Source organism: Arachis hypogaea, chromosome 18, assembly GCF_003086295.3.
Source record: "Arachis hypogaea cultivar Tifrunner chromosome 18, arahy.Tifrunner.gnm2.J5K5, whole genome shotgun sequence".
Lineage (NCBI taxonomy): Eukaryota > Viridiplantae > Streptophyta > Magnoliopsida > Fabales > Fabaceae > Arachis > Arachis hypogaea.
In genome coordinates this window covers 501,853-525,824 of record NC_092053.1, presented here as the reverse complement: position 1 = coordinate 525,824, position 23,972 = coordinate 501,853, and the positions used below count along the sequence as shown (strand labels likewise).

Genomic DNA, 23,972 nt, shown 5'->3' with positions numbered 1-23,972 from the left:
ACAATAACGTCACTAGTAGTTTTGCTTTTTCTTCTAGTTTTCCATTTAATGTACCTTTACATTAAAATTTAACGTCACTAACAGTTTCTTACACACTATATCATCTTGTCTTCGTCAAAAAATCTTTTAAAAATTATCCTTTATGTGTATTCAAATCTATACTATGATATTTTATGTGGCCCTCTTGAAATAATTTGTACTTCTTTTTGGAAAATTTGTAAAACTAAAATGATTTCAATAATTTCAATAAACTCTTAGGCTGTATCTAGATATTCAATTCGAACCAGAAACTCGAAGATATTCATATTCAATAATTAATTTCTTGCTCCGGATATGATGACCAACTGTCCAATTATTGAGTATCCACTAGATCGAATTCTTCGTTTTATTGTAACATGGATTATAACATTTTCACATCACCACCAGCTTGAATAATATACGAGTCATAAATGTGATATATATCTTCAGTAGTGCGTGGTTGATGAAAAAAATATGCTATACTCTAAAAACTATATATATTCCATTATTCATGCAGTGCCACTTAAATTTTTTCTTCATTTTTTCAAATGTTTTTGTGGAAGTATTATTATCAAACAGTACCTGTCAATTGTCATGTAATTTCAAGTGGATCGGATCAACTGGCAAGTTAATAATAATAGCAAAGGAGTTGGGACAACGAATGATTTGTTGGATCTTATCTGCATCAATGTGAGAATTCAGATTCATTTTAATGCATTTTATTTACACCGCTAGATGTTGCAAATAAATCCACAAATTAAATTAAAATACATACAGAACCCCACTTGCTTTACGATTGTGTATTATTATAGGGATGCTATAAAAAATACTAATGTGATGGATGATGAGAAAGGACCATCATTACATATTTACATTACATTCACATTCGCTTTTTTTTTTTTTTTTTTTTTATCATCATATCATACATATATATAGACTATATAATAATAAAGTTGGAAAAGATTGTACGTGGCAATTATACTTTAGTTGTAATCGTGTTATTTTGAAAATATATATTTTAAGATTGTAACAAACAAAAGGCATATAGCATATTGGCTAGCTTCTCTTTTGGACGAACATGAAGGGATCCGATATAGATTCTAAGAAAGCTATCTACCACTAATTAATGACGCTTAGTAGTAGCTAATCGGCTGCAGTGGTATCGAATTTTGAAAGTGACAGAAAATCAAATAAGGATTTTAATTTGGTGGAAACTTAAGTGTAGTAGACTTCACGTGAAATTGATAATTGAGAACAAATTTGATTGATTTGACTAAATTTTCATCTAACAGCTCTCAGCTATCAACTTCACGTGAAGTCGACTACACCTGAATTTTCACCCTCTAATTTGCTTAATATGCCTTGTCGTGAAAGTGAAACTTGCACACCTTTAATTTAATTTCCTAGCTTTGTTAAATGCACATGCTTCATGCTTGATCCATCAGCAAAAAATAATTTAAGCAATAAAGTCCAGAAAAAAATTAATTAAGGTCCTATACGAACAATGAGCCAAATGCGTTTCGTTAGACAACACATGAAAAAACATATATATAGATGGAATTCTATGGGCAAACGGGTGGATTTATACAATAACACGACAAATTACTTTTTTCATTTTAAATTTTACATGGTGAGGTAAGCATAAACACAAGTAGTAAGAGATGAGACGTATAATATAACACGATGATAAACTTAATTAAACTAACAAATATAATGTTATTTTTTTTTTTTACTAAAGAGAGAAGACTCGAACCCGTAACCTCTTAATTGAGTATGAAGAGACTATGTCATTTGAGATATAACTTATTGGCAACAAATATAACGTTAGACATCATCATTTTTTTTTTTGGACAAGGACTCTAGAGTCTAGTGTAATTCCCAAACCCACCCCCCTCCCCTCCCCTTTTTCCTTTTTGGTCATGGAATTTTTTGTTTTAAAAAAGGTGTAAGATGTTGTTGTTGTAAAAAAAGGAGCAGCCCAATAATAAAAACAATAAGAGATGTTTGAGGCCCAATGATCTTGGCCCAAGGTGGGTTGAGAGAGAGAGAGAGAGTTGTAGTTCTACGTTGAGGTGCATCGAGGTGGTTGTACTTTGTAGTCTACATCACGAGCTGCTGTAAACAACCGGTTAGGGTTTTTTGATTCATCGTCTTCATCTTCGTCTGAGAGAGAGAGAGAGAGAGAGAGAGAGAGAAGGTAAAATGGAAGGGATAACGGAGGGAGTTAACAACATCAACATCTCTGATTCGTACAAGAAGAATCGCATTCAGGTTTCGAACACAAAAAAGCCTCTCTTCTTCTACGTGAATCTCGCCAAGGTACACGTTTTATTCCCCCTCTCTCTCTCTCTCTCTCTCTCTCTCTCTTTTCTGACTCATTATTATCGATTATCTGCAGAGGTACATGCAACAGCATAATGAGGTCGAGCTCTCAGCACTCGGGATGGGTATCATATTCTTTCACGAATATTTTCCTCCGTTTCTTATTTATTTAATTTTATTTAAACAAAATATGTTGCTGCTCGTAGTCACATAGGGTTGTTGGCATTGTCCGAATCTTTTAGTTATTCTTATCAATATTAGCTTCGAAGATCTTCCCAACTCTAATTGGGTTGCTCTCTACCCTGAAACTGCCCTGTTCCACTTCGGGATTTAAGTATAATCATTTATTTATCAAATATGGAAGTGTCTGCACAAAATTTGCCATAACAACCCTGCTAAGGAATGTGCATTTGCAATTATGACATGAAGATTTAGCTGAATCATTAGGGAATAACTTATTGGATGCTATTATATGAAAAGTCATATTGTTTCCTTGAATAGTTGATCTTTACTCTCTAGTTTTCAGTTCCATCTCTTTTATACCGGTCACAACTTTCCTTGAACTTTGGTTTCACTACCATTGTAATGTGTTTCTATCTTATTGCCACAGCTATTGCCACGGTGGTTACTGTTGCTGAGATATTGAAAAATAACGGGCTTGCTGTTGAAAAGAGTGAGATACAATCTTGTTTCATCCTCCTGGGGAACTTCCCTAACCATTTCCCTTTCTAACTCCTAGTTGGTTGAATAATCTAATTTGATTCGTGATGGCGTCTTAAATATTGATGCAGAAATCATGACATCAACCGTAGACATAAAGGATGATTCTAGAGGTAGACCTGTCCAAAAGGCCAAGGTAATGGTACAAATGCTGTTTTGTTTTACTCTAGAATGTTTGCCTTAGAGCCTGCTTGGCTTTGGCCATTGGCTTGTGGGTTTGTTCATTGAGGAGTTAAAAAGTGCATATAAGAATAATAACAATAATACACAGTTCCTGTTGATTTTATAGTACGGCCAAACAGGCTTGTCCCCTCCTCAAGCTTTCCATCCTGCTTTATGATTTGACTGAGTTCTTAATTTGATGAATCATGTTTTCAGATTGAAATAGTACTTGGAAAGACAGCAAATTTCGATGAGTTGATGGCTGCCGCAGCTGCTGAAGATGGTGAAAATGGAGATATTGATGAGCAGGGTGCATGAAGATCTACGCCCATGAGGGATGATGATGTGTATTTCCTAGTGATTTGCATTTTTTTGTTGTTGCAAGATAGAGGATATGGATAGGATTCATTAGTAGACAAGCCCTTCAGTGTTGTTGAACTATGAAGGCACTTACTAGTTTCTCTTCTTCCTGGGTTCGGTTTGTCGTTTATGTAGAGAGATTCATTTCATAACTATATATCTTGATCAAGTTTTGGTCTTACTTCGTCGCAATTGGTGTCTTTTAATAACAAGTGTCTTAATTAAAACCACTATCATTATTTTTAGGGAAAGTCTAGGGGGCAGCAATTCTATTGAATTATGGTCAGCATGTAACCAGCAGAAAAAGGTGAGCCATTGGATGAAATCTCACACAAATCTCACACCATCAAATCATCATTGATGGCTAGTTGATGGCTAACAATCACAAAAATTGCTGTTCCCCTAGCATTGCTCTTATTTTTAATATTAATGCGATATAGTTTAGAGATTCTTGAATAAATTACTGAAATATCGAATGCCCTAAACTAGTTGAATTCAATGTAATAAACTTGATAATGCACATGACATCACAGCACGTTTCAGTGGCCATTGGCAAATGTACTTGCCAAATTACCATTTCTACGAAAAATCAGAAATTTCAAATTTATTTTCCAAAGTGTTTGAGATATTCACCATCCATGAGTGACCAACTGACTATTAACCAAGTAGCTGCCAATCTAAGATGGAAAAGAGCCAAGTATATATTGCAGCTGTATAATTTATATCATTCCAGACTCTGCTTTTACAGGTAGCCACTTCCCATGCTTCAATTCATAGCACGGAGTGAACTAAACACCGTCTTCATAAAAATAATTATAGAATGAAAAACCTGCATTGTTTCTTTCATGGATGCTGTCCTCAAGCATGGCAGAATCCAGATAAAAAATATGGAAGGGTCATCTTTTTTGAAATTCTAACTCCCCGTATATTTCATTTATATATATTACATTTCCTCGTTCCCTATCTTACTATAACCTTTAGATCATGTTCTGCAGGATGCTCAGAAGCCCTGGAGTCATCAATCAAGGTCTGCAAAATAACCAAAGCCTCTGAATGCATACCTTGACCCAAGTATTTGTCTAATATCAGGGAATACATAACAGCAGTTTGTAGGTCAATCTTACTTATGTCGCAAGTTATAGTATTTCTCCACTCTTTTGATTTACCTTTCTGGCATAACCCATGTAGCAGAGCGCTGAAACATACAGGATCCATAGGAAACCCCTTACTCTGCATCTTTGTTTGCAACAACTGAGCAGTGTCAAACATTCCATGCTTACAAAGACAAATAATAATGGAATCATAAGCAGCAATCACAGGGCTCCATCCATCCGATATCATCACTGCAAAGAAATCCAATAGCAAGGTTCTGCAATCTTTGTCAGACTCATTTTTCTCAACAAGAACCAGTGCGTTTGTATTATTTGTCAAACCATTTATCAGATAATGGAACGTAGTGTCATTTGGGAGATAACTATTTGTCAGCATAAGTTCAAAAAATGTTGCTGCCTTTTCAAGTTTAGCGGTCTTGCAGAATCCCCCTATAAGTATAGTGTATGTGACAACATTAGGCTGCAAATTGAAAGATTGCATTGCTGCGAAAACTTTTTCAGCTCTACCCAAATCTGCTATATTGCAGAATCCGTTGATCAAGGACGTGTAGGTGACCACATTTGGCTTGAGCATCTGTTTCACCATCTGCCCAAACATCTTGAGTGCACTTTGCAAGTCATGCTGCTTCACATACCCATCTATAAATGTGGAATAAGTGTATTCATCTGGAGCATGACGTGCATTTTTCATCCTATTCAAGCATGACAGAGCATCTACCATCTTTCCGAATTTACAAAAACCTTTAATCATGGCATTGTACCCAACAATACCGGGGTCTATACCCTTTGTAATTATGACTTCAAAAAGCTTTCTTGCCTCATCAAGTTCACCATTCCTAATTAATCCATCTACCAAGGTGGCATAAACATATGCATCTGGTTGAACATTTTGGTCAAGCATTTCTGAAAGTAGCAATTTGGCAGCAGGAAAATTCCCTTTCTTGCAGAGGCCACTCATCAGGACATTGTAAATTTGGGCATCAGCAATTATTCCCCTTTCCATCATCTTAACCCGTACCATAAGCGCAACATCAATTTCCCCAGCAGCAACGGCTCCATGGATCAAAGCTCCATACGAAACCACATCTGGTTTTTCTCCTGTTTCGGCAATCTTAAAAAGCATATTTGATGCCTTAACATAATCCCCTTTTCTGCAATAAGCATGCATAAGAGGCGTATAACTAAACTTGTTAGGCATTAATCCCCTTTCTATTGCCCTCTCTAAAAGTTCATCAGCTTCTTTGATCCTTCCAACCCTACACGAAAAGTTAAGCATAATATTGTAAGTTGTAATATCTGGCTTACAGCCCATCTCAGCCATCCTTCTCATTGTCTCAGCTACTTTTGCCACCAGACCGTGCTTGTATTGAGCATCAATAATATTATTATACACTTGAATATTCACACTCAATCCCCTCTCAACCATTTCTTTCATAAGTTGATCAATTGTCACGAAATCCCCTTCCTTGCATAAACTGTTAATCATAGCACCATAAGTTTCTAACGTTGGCAAAAATCCCTTCAATTTCAGTTCCTTGAAAACTCTAGTTGCACCTTGGAGATCACCCTTCTTGCAATACCCATCAATAATCATATTGTAGAACACAACATGGGGCACACAACCCTTCCCCCATCTATCTACAATCAACCTTCTACCTTCCTCAACCTTCCCAAAGTCGCATAGACCCTTAACCACTATCCCGGTGCTATAGTTATCCACAACCTTACCAGTGCCACCATCTGTCACAAGCATTTCATCATACAGCTTCCTTGCAACCTCAACGTTCCCCCTTTTGACCAAACAATTCAGCAAAGAATTAGAAGCGACAACACTGGGAAAACAACCATGCATTTCCCGCACTGTATAGAATAACCGTAGGGCAGCATCAACCATCCCAGAATCTCCATAGGCTCGAATCAGAGAGTTCAAAGCTTCATGGGTAGGCTTCAAGTTCCCAACTTTCATGCTGTCCAGAACCAGCTCGATCTCGGAGAACCCTCTGAATCTTGCCAAGAGCTTAAGAAGAGAGGAATAAGCAAAGCCATCGAGGGAACAAGAAAAGGGTCTCGAGTTAGCCCAGTCGAAGAACTTCAAACCCAGTTCGGGGTCGTGTATTCGGTCTAGAACGAAATGGGCAACGTCCGAAACTAGAACCTCGGATTCTGCAAAGCGAGACTCGAGGGAGTCCTGCCATTGGGCGTGGGTTGCCAGTATTCGAACGGCGTCAATAACGAGGTTGTGGATGCAGGGACTGAAGCGGGTCGGCGTAAAGGTGGTGGCTTTGGGGCGGTTACGGGGTTTGATTCGAGCGAGGATGGCCTTTGACATTGGATTTTGAGTGTTTTGGTGCCAATCATTTGTGAAAGACAAGCTCTCTTCTTGGAGCTGCTTGATTTATTGTTCAATCAGATTCTGTTACAACCAACATGAGCTAATTATTTTGGACTCATTTCCACGTTAATGTGTGATTCATCTATAAGGTTTCTTAGCTCAAACACTGCGAGATCAATCTATCTATTTTTATTATATAAAAATTAATACAAATCTATTATAAAATAAGTTTATGATATATTGATTTTTATGATTGTGGCATATCAGCAGTTTTATATACATGGTAATTTTACAATTTTACAAAATAAAAATAAAAAATTCTATATAATAATAATACAGAAAATAATTAAATTTAATACCTATTATTACTTTATTATTAAACTAAAAAGTAACGGTTAAATATAATTAATATCTATATTAAAACTATAATAACAACAATTTTCAATTACAAAAATTTAAAGTGTATAATAACACAACAATATTTGTTTATTATGGATATATTCTAATATATCATTATTAATAAAGTATATTTATAGTGTTATACTACATTTTTGGTATTTTTATTCTCAATTATTTTTCTTAAATTATCTCCAAATATACTAAAAAAAACTTCAAAATTACACTATACAATACCATCAACTCGAAAAGATCAACAAACAAATAAAAAAAAACTTATGTTCTTAGTATTAATTATATTTAAATTTTTATGATAAAGTATAATAGTCTATGAGAAATTCTTCTGTTATATAAAAATATTAGAAAACACAAATAAGTCAATATTTAAGAAAGTAGCCAACTCTACAAGATTTTTGTTCTTATATATTTTTTTTGGCTTTTTAAAATAATTATATTAAATTATATACAAATTATAAATATTTTTACAAATGAGTATAAAAATTTAACATTAATTCACATATTATCTAATTAATTCCTAAATAATATAATACTTTAAAATTTATATTATACAGTATAATTAATTTAGCTCTTCGCACATCACACGAGTCTTATTCTAGTTGAGTCTTATTCTAGTTGAATAAATCATTCATGATCTGCGATTTATATAGAAGAAATGTATCCAATCTCTCCGAATCTTGTATTTGCATAAATTTAAATCCCAATTGTTTTGAATATGTGATTTACCCAAATCAACCAAATGAAACTCATCTATTTGATGGCCTCATTTAAGATTTCAAAAAAGCCCTCCTCAAGTTCCATTGCGTATAGTAGCCACTCCTACATACAAAATTTGCTAGAATTTTAGAATTTCGTCTCAATTATAGATACATCTGGTGCTCTGTGATTTCAATGCTTTGTTTATATGATTTACAATAGAAATATTGGATCCTTTGGTGGTATTGACCTATGTAAATAACTCTGTCTCTATCATAGGGTGAAAGGTTTTGTTGTAATTGTCGTACTTGCATGCAATATATGAATGTCCTCTGTTCATGATCTAAGCCGAGGAACTTCCAACCGTCCAACAGCACTGTCAGCAAATCAATAACTGCAGTTGTTTCTCCGCTCGCCCTGTTTTATTATTCCTATTGATGGTCAAGTTGTTACACACTAGATGTCTAATGTCCATGGGTAATCACAAAACTGATACCATTGATTTTGTAATTTCTTGCTGTAATGCTCTCTCCATTCTCCATCGTTGCAGCCACTGGCTGATGCAAATTGTACTATAATTCACTTCAACCAAAACTTGAGTCCTAAATGAGAATGCCAAAGCTTCAAACCAGGTGAACATTCTGCAATTATATCAGCACAAAAGCTTTAAGCGCTTATTAAAACAGGTGAAGAATTAATCCAAAGCACATCAGACCAACGAAGATAAGATCAAGTTTCAAAAGCGAAACCCTCTCTATAAACTACTTGGTCCTTCCACAAGAAGCATCAACCCCGCGTAATGCAGAGTGAACAGAAGCCATCCAATGAATGTTCCATAGCTTTTTGCTGAATTTCCTATATTGTGACCTTGCAATATATGTTACATCGTCAACCTCCGTTAAGTTTGACCCATCCTATAGATGGTCGGCTGCAGTTTTAAAAAACAATCACATGAAATTGAGCATGGATTACATGACAAGTGCAGATAGTGAAACATGTCAGATCAAGAGGCATATCAAACCTTAGGCTAAGTAGAATAAAAATTGGAGGATATCCCCTTTGAATATTCAAAATATCAATAAAACCTTCATGTCATTATTAGAAACCACGTAAATTGTACTAGGCTGCTAAGGCAAATTGCAATTTCAATAACTAATCTCAGATATCCATTCCACTTTCTATTTGATATGATCTCCTTGGAAAGCATAAATGGCTGGAGCATTTGGTGTTCTCATTCACAAAATTCAATGCTGTTCATGCAGATGACAGTGATGTTTTAAGAAGGAAGGAGCAGTTAAGACAAAAAAAAAAGTCTACCTACTGCATGTCACCATAATAATCAAATATACAAGAGAATGTTAAAGTAGCTGGCATGTTGATTTCAAGAATATTATTACCACGTTTTACATCTGATCATTGATATAAAAAATGAATATTGTGATATCCACCACAATTCTGAAAACATTACATTAGTATTTTAATAACTAAATTTACATCCATGCAATAACATACATTCATGCAGGCACAATTGTGCAGAAGTTATACCCAAAATACAAAATAAGTTATTCTTCAGAATAAACATGGGACATAAATCCACTCCAGATTTCAGGCAATGCAAGTGGAAATTCACTTAATTGGTTAATGTTAATACTCATAAATAGCTCTAAGATCATCCAAGACTTGTCAGCAACGTAAGTAATCACAAATATGGTGTATGTGTGTGAGAGATAGAGCCAATGATGCTTGTATTATACAGGGGAAACTGGTAGAAACACAGCAGAACTCATAAAAAAATTGGGAGAGCAAAGGGTGCTATAGAACTTACACAAGAGTTTTTATTGTATTTGCCTCCTGAAATTTCATCCCGATGAAACTTCATTAAGGACGGTACACAAAACTGAGTGGGAATAACTATATTTGACTTCTTGTTAGATGCAACACCATCAAATTCCAGGCTTGTTAATTTTTCAACATGTATAAATGAATGGAATACAAAGAATATGAGATGCTTTCAGGTTTTTGTTTCTAACCGATTTCCTGTTCAGCTATTCCACTTAATTCAACTATTCAATATGGACCACATGGCAGTCAAGTGATCAGAAGAGAAAGGAGGTTTCCTCCTCTTAACCAACATAAGGATAGTCCTTGCTCTATTGATCTGCCCAATTCCTTTGAGGCTTTTGAGCAGCATACATATTGTATCCACATTTGGAAACCAATTCTTCTGCATACTATCTCTGCACATAGTGTAAGCTAGATTGAAGTCCCCACTCTTACACAAATAATGAATCATGGTCTGGTAGATCTTACTGTTAGGCTTATGCCCCTCCCCCAATAAGGCATCGAAAACCTTCTTCGCCATGTCAATAAAACCAGCTCGGCAAAACCCTTTAATCACCAAATTATAGGTGGCCTCATCAGGCGCAATCCCCACTCGCCGCATCAAACCCATGGTAGCATTAGCATCCCAAGCCCTTCTCATACAAACCAAAAACTGAATCCGGACATTAAAGGTGGCCAAACTCGGCATCAACCCTTTCAACAACATACGGTTCCACAAACCAGTCCCAATCTCCCACCTTTTATTCCTGTAAAATGCGGACAAAAGAGTAGTATAGGTCACCACATCAGGGTTAACACCCTGATTTTCCACCTCTAGCATAAACAAATAAGCTTTTTGCAACTGGCCCATGTCACAAAATGCCTTAATCGCAATATTAACAGAATAAATATCTAATTGAATGCCAAAACTTTGAGGAGCAGTTCCTAAGAAGTCAACAAAATTATCGTAGTTTTTGGTGCTAGACAATACCAAAAGCGTGGCGTTAAAGGACTTGACGGTTCTACAGCACCCAAAAAGGTGCATACGATAGAAAGTGTCAACGGCGTGTTGGGTCATACCGGCCTTGCCGTAGAGCTTGATGATGCGAACGACGAAACCCTCGCGGCGGCCCTGGGGGAGGTGGAGCTGGTGGTCAAGGAGGCGCTCGATGTAGTCGAAGCGGCGCGCGCCAGCTAAGCGCGAAACGGTGTCGTCGAAGGCGAAGCGATTCTCAACGAGGATAGGGTTGGTAGCATTGGCGTTGAAGAGGTGGAAGAGCTTGTCGGGATTACGCTCCGATTTGAGGCGGTCGAGGGCGGGGGCCAGCAAGGGTTTTGATGGAGAGGTTTTGGCGTTTGATTCAGAAGCAGCTGCGGCTGCGGTGGCGACTGCGGCAGGGGAGAAATTGCAGAGTCTGCGCGTGGGTCGCAGGGAGAGCATGATAAGGGAGGATCATGCCCCTTGCCGTTTTGCAGAAAGATCGCACTAACCAAGAACCTCCATTTTAGTACTTCTTGTAATCTCAGAGACACTCAGGTAACAAATCGAAGAATAGGGTTTGAACTCACAACTTGCAAACAAAAGGGCGCCGCCAAATCCAAATGCTCAAGCTCATGGGCTTCCGCCACCACTACCCACCCTTCTCTCACTCTCCGCTGCCGTTATTTTCTCAATATAAATTCTCGTTTATACTATTCTCTATTTCACTCTCAACTCTCAACTCTCAACAATCCATCAAATCTCTTTTCTCTTAAAAATAACTTCACTTGAATCACAACCTACTAATTATATATTGAATCTCTCATTTTAGGTTCAACTTTCTTACTTGTTATTGTTAGCACAATTTGTTAAAGGAGTATACATTTTTTTTTGTTTTTTTTTTTGTTTTTTTCGGAAATAAGCTGTTACTTTAAATTATATATATATTTAAAAAAAAAAAAGCAAAGAAGTTAACAAATAAAAAACTCAAATTTAAAGGGTATCAGTACAACTCTATTTAGCATCCCCTTTGGCAATATATTTATGGACTAAGGGGCAATGAATCTATGGAAAGAGAGACTATACACGTGTCCTGATTTTGGACCTCATTCTACATCTAACAAAGCATTAATCATCAATAATAACAAAACTTTAGTAATGTTTATATATCAAAATTGGATTTAGTTGAAGCTTAGGTATGGGTTAAAAGAATGAAAAAAAAAATAGTTCTTTGCTCTTAATATATGCAAAAGTAAAAAAAAAAAAAAAAATCAATCTTACACTTTTTTTTTAATTTACAAAGCATCAATATATTAGCTATAAGGGAAAGGGGGTTGCTGCTCCAATTGCTTGGCAGAGCATCAGCGCTCTTCATCTTTGCTATAGGGTGTGCAAGCAAATTCCCCTCTCTTGGAACCCATACGAAGGGTTTGTTTGGAGGAGTTTTTAAGAAAAAGTCTTTTTTTAAATTATCTTTTTTTTAAAAGATCTTATAGAGAAATAAAAATAATTTTATATTTAGATATCTCATGTAAAAAAGATTTTTTATTTATCAATTATGTTTGGGTATAACAATATAAAAGTTCTTTTTTGTTTATTTATTACATAAAAAACATCTTTTTTTAAGAAAAAATATCTTTAAAAAAAGATGTAAATTACACTTTCTCAAAAAAGATTTTTTTTATTTTACTAGTGCTTTTATTTTTACTATTAGAAATTTGCTAAACACATTAAAAAATAATAAAAGATCTTTTTTCATTAAAAAAAAATTTTGAACAAAATAATGACGCTCAAACATGTACGAACAGAGTCAACTTCCCATAGCTTTGGACCTGCTTTAATAACCTGCTTTAATATGCATCACACAGAATCCTCATAGCAAACTTAATGCTATCTCGCAAACAACTTCCATATGCTAAGAAAGACCACCTAATAACACCAGAAATTAACATAAAAAGCATAAACCTTTTTTTATTGTATGAAAAAGAATGAAAAAGTAATAGTTCTTTCGAAGCTCTTAATATATGAAAAAAAAAAATTCAATCTTACACTTTTTTATTAAAATTTACAAAGCATCAATATATTAGCTAATATTTGTGTATAAATTAAAGGACAATTAGTATCCTGTAGCATCAGGGCATTGGGATGAAGCAACGTGTAATGAACAAGTGGACAAGTAGGAACAGCTATAAGGAGGTTTGGTTTTTATTTTGATTTTGATTTGCTGTCTTCAAATGGTGATGAGCAACCCCAATGCACCAATGAGGACATACTGCAATGAAGAAAGAAATAGCTTTAGCACAGAAAATCACTATGGGGTTCACCAAAAACAAAAAGTTGCATAGACACACCTTAATGATAGGCTTTTCCGTCAAGATAATTGTGACCCAACCAGCATAAGGTAAGGACCTGCATTAACAAAATATATCATAAGTTATGAAGCACAGACACTTCATTGAGTTGTCGTGTCCGCTTGTCGGACACATTTTGAACATAATACTCATCGACATTCGTTCGATACGTGTGTCTGTCGTGTCCAACAGTGTCTTAATAGAAAATAAAAAATTTTTTTTCGGATACACTTGGATACACCTAAATACTATTACGTGTCAGTGTGTCTAATTTTATTCTTAACATGTATTTTTAAAATGAGTTTAGAAATAATATATATTATTATTTATTAAAACAAAAAATATTTTAAAAACTTTTATATAGTTAAAAAAAATATTAAAAATAATTAAAAAATTATTTTGTATTTTAAATACATACCATGTCCCTGTATCTTATAAGATTTTAAAATTCGTGTGTCTGCGTATCCCGTGTCGTGTCGTGTCCCGTGTCCGTATATCATAGATCATAAGCAATGATGATATGAATCAAATATGATAACATGAGCTATACATACCCAATAGCTCTTCCCATAATGTGGTGCCTTTGTAGCCAAAGCTGACCTTGAGCATACAATACCCTGTCATCATCATTGTTGCTATCTCCTGCCCAACACAACACAGCACGCAAACACATGAAATATGTAAAGGGAAACTAATTTGCTTGGTGAGAATATGCCAAGTTTTAACAAGTACCTTTGGTGAGAATATCGACCTCCCCAGTATCTTGTCTTTCATGTACCTTCAAAGTTCAAAATGATCAGGCCAATGAGATGGGTTACTAATGAACTAATTATAAGCAGAGCAGAGTGTTGTGTTACCTGAATTACGCGATGAACAATGGGGATGTCACGCCCCTGATAACCAAAAGGAAAATAATAAGCGAATAAGCAAATTAAAGGCATAGAAAAGTGATGAATGGAGTGAAGTTACATCAACATTAAAGACAAGAATGTCGCCTGCGCGAATTGGATCTTTGCTCATATACAAGAATAGGATGTCCCCCTGCATACGTAATAATAAGCTAAGTCAATGAATCAATTTTTAAGGAAGAGATAGATTACTTACCCGCTTAAACGCTGGTTCCATGCTTCCAGAGAGAACCACCACCACAGGAGATTCAGTGCCACTCATACACACCAATGCTTTCCATATTATCAGTGCAGACCCAACAATCATGCCTGAAAAAGTGTGTGTAATTGTATTGTATGTACTCTAAAAAAACAAGACTTAGAGTAGAGGAACAAACCGAGTGTAATAGCTTTCATGAGCTGCTGGCGAATCCACGTCATTCCTTCTTTCTCTTCTTTCTGATGACTCACACTCTTCAATTCAATTCAACCGTGTTATGATCTTCAAAGAACTTTACCCTCTTTTTATTTGAAGTATTCATTCTTTGGCACAACATAACACAAGGTTGACGCAGTATATTTGCACCTATCCAATTACAATGTGACAACACATTCGAATTCAGTCACACCTCTTCCAACTCATACGTTACATTCTTGGCTGGCTCAAAACAAATATTTCTGGATAATATAGTATATATATTTATATTATATGTGAGTGGACTACTTCCAAAATCTAGAAAACATTGACTACAACTTTTCCGTCATTCTTTTTAGTGGAAACAAATGAAGGAGCTCATTGTTTATGGTACAGTGTAAAATTAAAAGGAGCCGTAAAAAAAAAAGAATGCTCCGGATTAGCAATTTTATTATTTTGTAATTATTAATTGGTCATTAATAATATTTTTAATAGTGTGAAGTTATATCTAATAATGAAAAATTTATCACTTTCTTTTTGATAATTAAGTGCTGACCAAAAAATATAAAAATTACTGATTTTTAGACTTTTCCAAAAAAAAAATTGAGGAGCAGTTTGGTGCTAAAACAGAAACATGCTAAATTGATGATTTTAATCCAACATTCCAACCTTAATATCCCACAAGAGTTCCCTTTTGTTTTATCTCCCAAGCAGTTCTGGTATTTTACTGATCCATGTGGATCCATGCTATAAGGCCACGTCACTCCCAATACAAAACTTTCTTTTAACCACAAACTCCATATAATTCTAGCCATGATTTGGCATCTTAATATTGATTTGGGCAGAATTTATGATGATAATAATAATCTCTTAATAGTTCATACAAAATCTATATAATGACTGACAAAAACTGAAATCACATTAACTTTATGGTGTTAATTAGTATGACCTTATTGTTAGGCTAATTGTGGGGTGTTCGATCACCGAAAAGATTTTGGGGAGAAATCAAGTTAGAGAACATAAAATGAGAAGATACCACATCCAACTCAAAGCGTTAAGGTGTTAAGTTGATGAGTCTCTCATCTTATAAACTCCTCAGTCTTTCTTATTTTCTTTTATTTGATGTGGGACTAATTTCAATACTCCTCACACTTGTAACACTATCACTTATGCCTTAGATGAATTAGCTCTTATCCTCACGAATTCTGCTGAATTTCTTGTGGGGGTTATTGAAGTTTCAGTTTTTATTTCACAGCTTGCAGGCAATTCAGTGTTTCAACTTCCAAATATCAATGGCTCTTCAGCTTCATGTTCCTGTTTCTGCTGGGCTCTTGAAGTCAAGGTCAAGGGTATGCTCACTGCCACAGCGAAAAGTGAGTACCTTTGCTACTCTTTCGCAACCCCGAAGCGATTCAGTGAACTGGGTTGAAGCTACAAACACTTTCTTCCTCCAAGACAAACGACCCATCATGTTGTTTGACGGTAATCTACCCTCAAACCTCAATTAACATCCCTTCATGTTTCAGTAATCAAGGTGTTTGATAAAAGTCTTTCCTTGTAATTGTCGCACAGGTGTCTGCAACTTGTGTAATGGTGGTGTCAAGTTCGTTCGTGATAACGATCGAAATAAGTAAGCCATCTTGTTTTCTTTTCGTGTAAAATGTATAGCCTTTTCTTTTATGATTTCACAGAACAATTTAGTCTCTTGTAGTCTTACATATTGTTCACTTTTGAACAGAACAATCAGATATGAAGCTCTTCAAAGTGAAGCTGGTAAAATGTTACTTAAGAGATCAGGAAGGGCTCCTGATGACATCTCAAGTGTTGTTCTTGTTGAAAAAGACAGGTACTATTCAATTTTAGACCAGTCTATGTAATTTGGTTGGATTTCCATTGTCTTTCTAACCGAATGTGTTCTTATATATAGTCCTTGTGAGGAAAGAGGAAATTGCTAAAAAGATAAATAAATAGTTGAACTCTTGTGACTTTTTGGTTGATTATTATTCTAGATCATACATCAAGTCAGAAGCTGTATTGAAGATAATGGAGTACATAGACTTGCCCTTTCCTCAGCTTGCTGCACTTCTTAAATTAGTGCCTCTGTGAGTACCATTTTCCCCTTCACTTTGCTTTTTTTTAGCTGAATGGGAATAGGGTCATGACATATCCCATGGATGGCTTCTGCAGGTTTGTGAGGGATTTTGTTTATGACAATGTTGCAGACAATCGTTACAATGTTTTTGGTCGTTCAGAATCATGCGAAATATAGCACTGTCTTGCATTAATATATACTGGCAATAATATGCGATGTTTAGAAAAATAGAGTTCTTTGTTGTTAATATCATTATAGTACTATAGTAGTAGAATATTCTCAATTGAAGCACCAAAGTTTCCTCAAATCTTTCAGTTTAATTTTTCTGTATACTGCATAGCAGGAAGTTTTACCTATTGATTTATATAATATAGATGGAAAGAAGAAAATCAATTCATAACAATACTATTGTTGCAATTTCAAGTTCAGTCTTGTTCTGAATAATAAGGAAGGATTGTAAAAGTAAAAACTAACAAGTGTCAAATATATTATGTGCTGTAAATATATGTAAAGTAACGACATAAAAATGTATTCCAATAAGTTTCTGTGTTCTGGTTTAACAAATAACTTAAACCGAAACCTCAACTATTGTTCCTACTAGATCACAAACTGGTCAATCTCCATGAAGTAGAAGCAAAGAACATTGTGAATAAATGATAACTAATGCACTTGAATATTATTTTACATCCCATAAATGAGGTCAACATTATATTCAATAAGTTTCTCAAGCCTTGTATGTGGGAAGCCAAAGGCATACACTGATTTGATACACGTGTAGCTAGCAAGCATGTCAAATAATTTCATGCATGCTGCAGTTTGGCTGCTATTTCTTCTGGATTGAGCACGAATAATATAATCATGCCCTGCAATGAAGAAAGAGTTGCAGACTAGGACATATATAGAGAGAGAGAGAGAGAAAGAGAGAGAGATACACGTGGAAGAAGTGGCTTTGGCGTGTGGAATGAGGCATTCATCTTGGTGACTTTTTTAGGAAAGAAAAATCCTCTGGCTTTCCTATGTACAATCTAGCTAGGCAATAAGCATATCTGGCAATATGAGATATCATCCATTAATTGAATTACATGAGTTTTAGATGAATTAATTAAGAAAAAAAGAAAGGGATTTCATTTACTGACCCGATGAGTAGGATGATGACAGAAGACACCATGAAAAAGTACTGATAGCATTTGTACTTAGCTTTGTGTTTGATATTACAGCCTGCAGGCACATACTTGCGGCTAACATATCCATATTGAGGTCGCATCAAGAGAACAAAACCCAGGAAAAAGCCCGCCAGAAATCCTCCTATATGAGCTGAATTGTCCACGTGGGGAAGAAATCCAACGGCCAAATTTAGGCCAATGATGATCAATAAACTTATAAGAGCTGCACACTTGTTTGCATAGATTGTCCAGTTTGTTAGAAGCTCGGAAAGCATGGCTCCCAGAAGACCGAAAAGCGCACCGGAGGCGCCAACCGATATGGTCTTGGACGTTGCCGTGTTTTTCAAATGTATGAGAGACAACAAACCTCCACCAAAACCAGAAAGCAGGTACAAGGCTCCGATTCTCACTGCCACAAATGGTGATGATGACAATGATTTCATGATTGTATGAAAAAGAAAATGAAGAAATTAAATGCTTACTGTTAGAATATAAAAGAAAATCAACTTATTATCTTTAAGAAAGATATCATGACTCTGATACCATGTTAGTTAGAAAGGATAAGAGAGAGTAATAGAGAAACTGTTTATGTGTATTCAAGTTGTCTATTTAAATTGTCTAGAATGATATAATATAGAAGGGTATTTAGAAGGGCTATAATCTCCTATAATAAATATTCACATATACTAAATAATTCTAATTGATCCTAATTATATTCTAACACTTACAGAATCCGAATTCCTCCTCGAGGCGAATGCCTATGAAGAGAAGGCTGAACATATTGGCGACAACATGGACAACTCCGGCGTGAAGAAACATGCAGGTGAAGAAACGCCATGCTTGGTGTTTCTCCAAGACTCCATCCTCTTCAAGAGCGCCTAATATCCGCAGGCTGCATGCATGCATGTCAAAGAACAATAAACGAATGATTTGGATGAAGAAGAAAAGAAAAGAAAAGAAAAGAAGCGTACGTGCGGGTAGAAGGGCCGAGGAGAGGGTTTTCCCGGAAAGGTTGGAAGGAGAATCTGCCCAAATGTTTTGAGAAGAGACATGAGTCTTTGTTCAAGTAATCAGGGCAATCATTGAGGTACATGGTGTAGACGAACATGCCTATGTTGCTAACGAATATTACTGGGACAAGCCATGACATCCATTGCTCTCCCGGCGGTGGATGCCAATGTTGGGCCGCCTCTATGTCCGGCGAGTGCGGCGCCTTCTTCCCCATTATTATGCCTCACAATTCACAATAACAACCTATCCCTCATTACTAATTAATTATTAAGGGAATGGATGGCGCCTTTTGTCTACCTGTTAATTTAGGTAACTCAACTTCCCTTCTTCATTTTCTTACATTATCTTTTATATTCATCTAAATATATCCTTATGTTTCTATTTCTTGCAACAATGTCAAGCTAGGATATTATTTTATGGAAAAGTCTAGGGGCCAGCAATTTTATTGCATTTTGGCCAGCATGTAATCAGCAGGAAAATGTGAGCCATCGGATGAAATCTTACACCAATCTCACACCATCAAATTATCATCGATGGCTAGTTGATGGCCACCAATCACAAATATTGCTGGCCCCTAGCATTGCTCTTATTTTATTTTCTCCAAACACATGAATTATTTTTACAAATAAGAATGGTACAACATACACAAATCTAAGAAACTATATATAATTATCTCAATATTCTATGCAACAATTTAAGATTATTTAACAATTGATGAGATCTGTTTTATTCTGAATGGAGGAAGGTGACTTGTCACTTGAGCAAGCATTTAACGGAAGGTTTGGTGTGGGAGGCAGTTCCATGGGCGTTGTGGCAAAAGGAATACACTTTCCTCCCTGGAACCGCATGCTGTATATACACACGATCAAGCACAATATTGTAGCATCCCACGTTTTGGTCGCAACTCAAATTGATCGCTTCATCCATCAATGATGTTCCAATAATTCCTTTGTATGTTACATCGCTCACTCTAATCGCTTGAGTCTATAATTCAACAAAAAATAATTATTTCTTTTTATTGAAATAGAATCATTAGTATTAATAGTGTATGTTAATTACCTTGTTTTGGCAGTCCACCCTATTAGGGCAATAAAATTGGTCAATAATAATGGGGCTATTGGCACGAACAAACTTAATCTTCTCAAATGTGATATTCCTGGCATATCCAGCTCCACCCTATTAGATATAATAATGTATTATTACTACATGTGCATGACCCAATTTGCCTGATTAATTACATATATATACATACCTGCCAAGTCTTGATCCTTACTCCAGTCATTGTTTCAGTCAAAGTACAATTATACACATGCACGTCCTCTACAATGTCGGTTTCACCTCTTGTTCCCAGTGATCCAATGCTGCAGCACCCAAAATTAAATACAATGTTTTCATAATTGACCATTAATTAAACAATTCCGCTATGTTACTAACAATATTCTTCCAACTTCTATCAATTTTTATTTATAATGGCGTTTAATGGAAGTGTCTTTGTGAATGTGTCTAATAAAAATATTTTTTTATGACTGTGTTTAATAGAAGTATCTTTATAGATATATTTTCTGAATGTATCTTTTTATATGAAAATGTTTGGTAACCAAAAAAACTCAGCCAAAAATAGTTATAACTTGTCTTATTTAGTATTTATTAATTATCGTGACAATTAATGAATGTTAAATAAGACAAATTCTGACTATTTTTTTTGTCTACCTAATATTATATGTTTAAAATATAATAATTAATTATTGTTGATAATAAGTTGGTAGATAATATGTTAGTACCCTATATTTTTTTTAATTAAATTAAGCAAAGGATCGGGTCGGGTCGGAGTAGGAACCTGATACCATGGCCTGGACCGCATGTTATAGCAAATATTTTGATGTGTGAGGATCCAGCACTAATAGCAACACAGTCATCTCCAGTTGCAATGTAAGAATTAAGGACTTTAATGTTGGTAGAACCAGAAATATCAATGCCATCGGTGTTGGGGCTTGTTCCCGGAGCAATGAGTCGCAGGTTAGAGAGAGTGCCTCCGTTGCAGCTTGTTAGAGTTATATGGCTTCTTGCCGGGTTAAGACTAGTCAATCCTTTCCATTGAAACCGGTTGCATCTATTCAGTGTTATTGCCTGTTGAGAACAGGGTCCAAAAACAAGTTTCAATCTATTTATCTTTTGGTGGAAACTCGCGTGCAGTGATCTATATGCGATAGTTCTCAACTAGTAACTTCACATGAAGATAACTCCACGTAAATTTTTTTTTGTAAAAATTCACCTGAAGTCGACTTCGTGTAAAGTTGATACCTAAGAGCCATTAGATAAAAATTTAGTCAAATCAGTCAAATCATCTAACGATTCTCAGGTATCAACTTTACGTGAAGTTAACTGCACCAGAGTTTTTACCATTTTTTTATTTATTTTGTAATAACAAATAATTCCACAGATAGATAGTATGCTTACTGTTGGTGGACGACATTTTGTCCCCTGCAAAAAGTTGTCATAAATAAAGAGCTCATGAAAATTTGAAAATGTATAAATAAAAAAAAGAAAAAATAGGTGATTAATTGAATATTGTAATATAATTTGACATGTATAACTAAATTTTGGTATAATAATTTTTTATTATTATTGCACAGTGAGTTTTTACCATGAAAAAAAAAAAAACAGAGAAATTTATAGACTGCTTACAGGTGCTGGATTTCCCAAGCAAGGCTGTTGCCACCAGATAGAACCTCGACCATCAATTGTCCCTTTTCCACTGATAATTAGACCATCCACTGAATTAAACCCAAGCCACGTGTTTATGTGGGACCCAGCATATTCCGATTTTGTTTTAGGTGCAACTATGTTCCCTAACACCTGATCACCATAATGATAAATACAAGTTCTCATCAGATCAACAGTAGGGGAATTCCAATCAAAATGGAACTAAATATTAGAAGTTAGGCTCTCAAACGGACTATTCAGGCCCATTTAGGTCCGGTTTGTTAAGTCTGTGGGTTAAATAAATTGGTTCATTTAAATTTATTTTATTTGTGGGCTAAAATTTTTCAGTTCAGATTATTTGTGGTCAGTCCGATGGGTTAAATAAGTCAATTTATTTATCATTTAATTTTATTTTTTAAAAAATATTTTGACAAAAAATATTATTTTTATGTCAAAATCCTTTAAAAATAATATTTTTTAATTAATAAGTCAGATTTTCGAGTCGGATCGAAAGAAATATCAGTTAAAAATACTTTTTATTGAAAAAAAATGCAAAAAAATAAACGGGTCACCCGTTTAGCTCGCGGGCTAACCCGTCTAACCCGTCATTTTTTTCGGGTTAACCGAGCTTAACCCAACCCGTTTAACCCGAAATTTAAAGGAATTTAATTTTAGAGACAAAATCTGCCTATTTAAATGAATAAACGAGAATAAACGGGCTGACCTGATGGGTTTAGCCCATTTTGAGTATTAAAAGGAAGTATGGACCTGAATATAGGTATACTTAGATTTGCATGGACCGTTGAAGGAAAGAGGCTTTAGCATGAAGGTCTTCCCTGCTGGTATTATAAGCTTAGATATATCTCCCTTGCTCGAGCACACTGCTTTCCACGCCTTCTCAAACGCCTATGTATATATCTTTATTAATATTTGAGATAAGAAATGTAATTCAAATAAAGTTATTAGTTACCGGTGAATCGTTGGTTTGTCCATTTCCAACTGCTCCATATTGTAACACATTGAAACTTGGTGTCACGCTCAATCCTGTTGTAGCCACACTCAGAATTACTATAACATCCAACAATAACTCCTGGATCAAATAATATGTTAGTTGAATCAAGCTAAGTAAGACTACATATATATCATGAAAATGTAGAACTTGATAACTAATTAAGATCGATCTCATACTCACCATTGTAATTGTCTTGGGCCACATGATGACACCTTCAACAGTCTTGTGTGTTATATGTATAAACCCCCTAATATCCTCTCCTATATATAAGGAAGGGAACCATGCAGCTGCATTGTATTTGGACGCTGATTTTAGACGTTAATTTAATTTAGCTTTCTCTTTATTGATAAAATAAACACTACTTACGTTCCAAGATTATTATTGCCAATATACGTACGTACAAGATTCTTGTTTAACTCTGTTAATGTTCTTTGGGTGTATTAATAATTGAGATATGGGAAAGTATGAAGAACCAATGGAATATTTGTATAATGTGTACAATAGAGGTTTATGGAGTATTAAAAATATAACCATTAGTGTTATCTTTTTCCGTCAGTTGAAATTTTTGGGATAAGTGGTATCATAACATGGTATTAAAGTTCTAGATTCGAAAAGTCAAGAGTTCGATCCTTAGTGAACCCCAAAATCAATTTAAGCTTGGGAAGTCCTAGTACTCGAATGGTTATTCTAAATAGTATGGGAGATGTTCATTTTATAACTCAATAGTACACATTCTAGCGGGACTCGACATGGGAAAGTATATATATTATTATATATGAAGTAGGGTTGTGGAAAATTAAACTGTACACAAGCTAGTTGGAAAAACACATGGCTTTATGGAAATTAAGACATTATTTCCACAGTAAGCACATGAAGCAAATTACATCCCTACGTCTTCTTCGGAACTTCTACACAATTAGCTTCTTCATTTGCACTCAATACCCATGTAAGTAAACTTCAGTAAGTACAACATAAAAAGGATTGATATTGATCTAAGGATCAAAAGAAATCGTCTACTTTGATTTCAAAGCACGTTTAGTTATCTTCCATTGGAAATAAAATTAACTACTTGTAAAATTTATTACCGGAAAAAAAATTTGCCTCCACGTAGGTTCCAATAATTGTCCTTGATTTCTTGCGTAGCAAGGTTAATTGCTTTCTTGAGTATTATTTTTTTTAATTCTCCTTAATAATTATTAATAAAACAAAAAAATGAAGAATTTTTATTATATGGTGTTGTTGTGTATTATAAGAGAATAATGTTATCTATTTATACTAATTATTAAACTAATTTTAAATTTTAAGATTAGATAAAATAACCAAAATCTTTTAAATGATTCTGTTAGAGAAAGATAAATATAACTAAATTAGAAAAAAATAAATATAATAAATTTTATTTCTA

At 34.9% G+C, this 23,972-nt stretch overlaps 7 protein-coding genes across 9 annotated transcripts; 2 read left to right on the top strand and 5 right to left on the bottom strand.

The window, feature by feature from the left end:
• The first annotated feature begins 908 nt into the window (after nt 1-908).
• On the top strand, nt 909-3,774 carry LOC112770748 (uncharacterized protein At2g34160). Its single transcript, XM_025815142.2, has 5 exons — nt 909-2,337; nt 2,417-2,465; nt 2,951-3,013; nt 3,132-3,196; nt 3,439-3,774. Exons 1-5 carry the CDS (start codon nt 2,221-2,223, stop codon nt 3,538-3,540), a joined length of 396 nt encoding a protein of 131 aa, XP_025670927.1. The 5' UTR covers nt 909-2,220; the 3' UTR covers nt 3,541-3,774.
• Nucleotides 3,775-4,260: 486 nt separating this feature from the next.
• Nucleotides 4,261-7,188, bottom strand: LOC112770746 (uncharacterized). The gene has a single exon (XM_025815139.3). The coding sequence runs from the start codon at nt 7,021-7,023 to the stop codon at nt 4,543-4,545; it is 2,481 nt and encodes an 826-aa protein (XP_025670924.1). The 5' UTR covers nt 7,024-7,188; the 3' UTR covers nt 4,261-4,542.
• A 1,025-nt stretch (nt 7,189-8,213) lies between these two features.
• LOC112770790 (pentatricopeptide repeat-containing protein At1g80150, mitochondrial) lies at nt 8,214-11,952 on the bottom strand. Of its 2 annotated transcripts, none has more exons than XM_025815196.3 (2): nt 9,962-11,952; nt 8,214-9,064 (listed from the first exon to the last, which is right to left on the bottom strand). In XM_025815196.3, the coding sequence occupies exon 1, from the start codon at nt 11,396-11,398 to the stop codon at nt 10,196-10,198; it is 1,203 nt and encodes a 400-aa protein (XP_025670981.1). In that variant the 5' UTR covers nt 11,399-11,952; the 3' UTR covers nt 8,214-9,064; nt 9,962-10,195. The 2 variants fall into 2 exon arrangements, with proteins under 2 accessions (XP_025670981.1, XP_025670983.1); XM_025815198.3 differs by having other exon boundaries at nt 8,214-8,777.
• Nucleotides 11,953-12,881: 929 nt separating this feature from the next.
• On the bottom strand, nt 12,882-14,839 carry LOC112771558 (uncharacterized). 2 transcript variants are annotated; one of them, XM_025816333.3, is made up of 8 exons: nt 14,573-14,839; nt 14,392-14,504; nt 14,257-14,328; nt 14,145-14,180; nt 14,020-14,065; nt 13,842-13,929; nt 13,288-13,345; nt 12,882-13,208 (listed from the first exon to the last, which is right to left on the bottom strand). In XM_025816333.3, the coding sequence occupies exons 1-8, from the start codon at nt 14,613-14,615 to the stop codon at nt 13,167-13,169; spliced, it is 498 nt and encodes a 165-aa protein (XP_025672118.1). In that variant the 5' UTR covers nt 14,616-14,839; the 3' UTR covers nt 12,882-13,166. The 2 variants fall into 2 exon arrangements, with proteins under 2 accessions (XP_025672118.1, XP_025672119.1); XM_025816334.3 differs by lacking the exon at nt 14,257-14,328 and having other exon boundaries at nt 14,573-14,751.
• Nucleotides 14,840-15,413: 574 nt separating this feature from the next.
• LOC112772342 (DCC family protein At1g52590, chloroplastic) lies at nt 15,414-17,084 on the top strand. Its single transcript, XM_025817268.3, has 6 exons — nt 15,414-15,648; nt 15,845-16,071; nt 16,162-16,219; nt 16,328-16,435; nt 16,599-16,691; nt 16,777-17,084. The coding sequence occupies exons 1-6, from the start codon at nt 15,614-15,616 to the stop codon at nt 16,856-16,858; spliced, it is 603 nt and encodes a 200-aa protein (XP_025673053.1). The 5' UTR covers nt 15,414-15,613; the 3' UTR covers nt 16,859-17,084.
• A 60-nt stretch (nt 17,085-17,144) lies between these two features.
• LOC112772341 (RHOMBOID-like protein 5) lies at nt 17,145-19,322 on the bottom strand. The gene is made up of 4 exons (XM_025817267.2): nt 18,816-19,322; nt 18,573-18,736; nt 17,818-18,253; nt 17,145-17,727 (listed from the first exon to the last, which is right to left on the bottom strand). The coding sequence occupies exons 1-4, from the start codon at nt 19,067-19,069 to the stop codon at nt 17,652-17,654; spliced, it is 930 nt and encodes a 309-aa protein (XP_025673052.1). The 5' UTR covers nt 19,070-19,322; the 3' UTR covers nt 17,145-17,651.
• Nucleotides 19,323-19,379: 57 nt separating this feature from the next.
• On the bottom strand, nt 19,380-22,875 carry LOC112772340 (probable polygalacturonase At3g15720). The gene is made up of 9 exons (XM_025817266.2): nt 22,751-22,875; nt 22,529-22,648; nt 22,327-22,464; nt 21,541-21,711; nt 21,313-21,336; nt 20,693-20,982; nt 20,108-20,216; nt 19,915-20,031; nt 19,380-19,839 (listed from the first exon to the last, which is right to left on the bottom strand). Exons 1-9 carry the CDS (start codon nt 22,772-22,774, stop codon nt 19,609-19,611), a joined length of 1,224 nt encoding a protein of 407 aa, XP_025673051.1. The 5' UTR covers nt 22,775-22,875; the 3' UTR covers nt 19,380-19,608.
• Nucleotides 22,876-23,972: the final 1,097 nt, after the last annotated feature.

Bases quoted from the DNA above. Each gene is read 5' to 3' on its own strand.
- LOC112772340 (XM_025817266.2), bottom strand. From the start codon at position 22,774: ATGTGGCCCAAGACAATTACAATG. The intron at 22,649-22,750 runs GTGAGTATGAGA...TATTTGATCCAG, and splicing joins GGCCCAAGACAATTACAATG to GAGTTATTGTTGGATGTTAT. The intron at 20,032-20,107 runs GTATGTATATAT...TATATCTAATAG, and splicing joins TAAGGATCAAGACTTGGCAG to GGTGGAGCTGGATATGCCAG.
- LOC112771558 (XM_025816333.3), bottom strand. From the start codon at position 14,615: ATGACGTGGATTCGCCAGCAGCTCATGAAAGCTATTACACTCG. The intron at 14,329-14,391 runs GTAAGTAATCTA...TTACGTATGCAG, and splicing joins TGGAACCAGCGTTTAAGCGG to GGGGACATCCTATTCTTGTA. The intron at 13,346-13,841 runs GTATGTATAGCT...TTGTTAATGCAG, and splicing joins ATTATGGGAAGAGCTATTGG to GTCCTTACCTTATGCTGGTT.
- LOC112770790 (XM_025815196.3), bottom strand. From the start codon at position 11,398: ATGCTCTCCCTGCGACCCACGCGCAGACTCTGCAATTTCTCCCCTGCC.
- LOC112770746 (XM_025815139.3), bottom strand. From the start codon at position 7,023: ATGTCAAAGGCCATCCTCGCTCGAATCAAACCCCGTAACCGCCCCAAA.
- LOC112772342 (XM_025817268.3), top strand. From the start codon at position 15,614: ATGAGAAGATACCACATCCAACTCAAAGCGTTAAG. The intron at 16,072-16,161 runs GTAATCTACCCT...ATTGTCGCACAG, and splicing joins ACCCATCATGTTGTTTGACG to GTGTCTGCAACTTGTGTAAT. The intron at 16,436-16,598 runs GTACTATTCAAT...TTATTATTCTAG, and splicing joins GTTCTTGTTGAAAAAGACAG to ATCATACATCAAGTCAGAAG.
- LOC112772341 (XM_025817267.2), bottom strand. From the start codon at position 19,069: ATGGGGAAGAAGGCGCCGCACTCGCCGGACATAGAGGCGGCCCAACAT. The intron at 18,737-18,815 runs GTACGCTTCTTT...GCATGCATGCAG, and splicing joins CTCGGCCCTTCTACCCGCAC to CCTGCGGATATTAGGCGCTC. The intron at 18,254-18,572 runs GTAAGTGTTAGA...CATTTGTGGCAG, and splicing joins CGAGGAGGAATTCGGATTCT to TGAGAATCGGAGCCTTGTAC.
- LOC112770748 (XM_025815142.2), top strand. From the start codon at position 2,221: ATGGAAGGGATAACGGAGGGAGTTAACAACATCAACATCTCTGATTCG. The intron at 2,466-2,950 runs GTATCATATTCT...TTATTGCCACAG, and splicing joins GCTCTCAGCACTCGGGATGG to CTATTGCCACGGTGGTTACT. The intron at 3,197-3,438 runs GTAATGGTACAA...TCATGTTTTCAG, and splicing joins GACCTGTCCAAAAGGCCAAG to ATTGAAATAGTACTTGGAAA.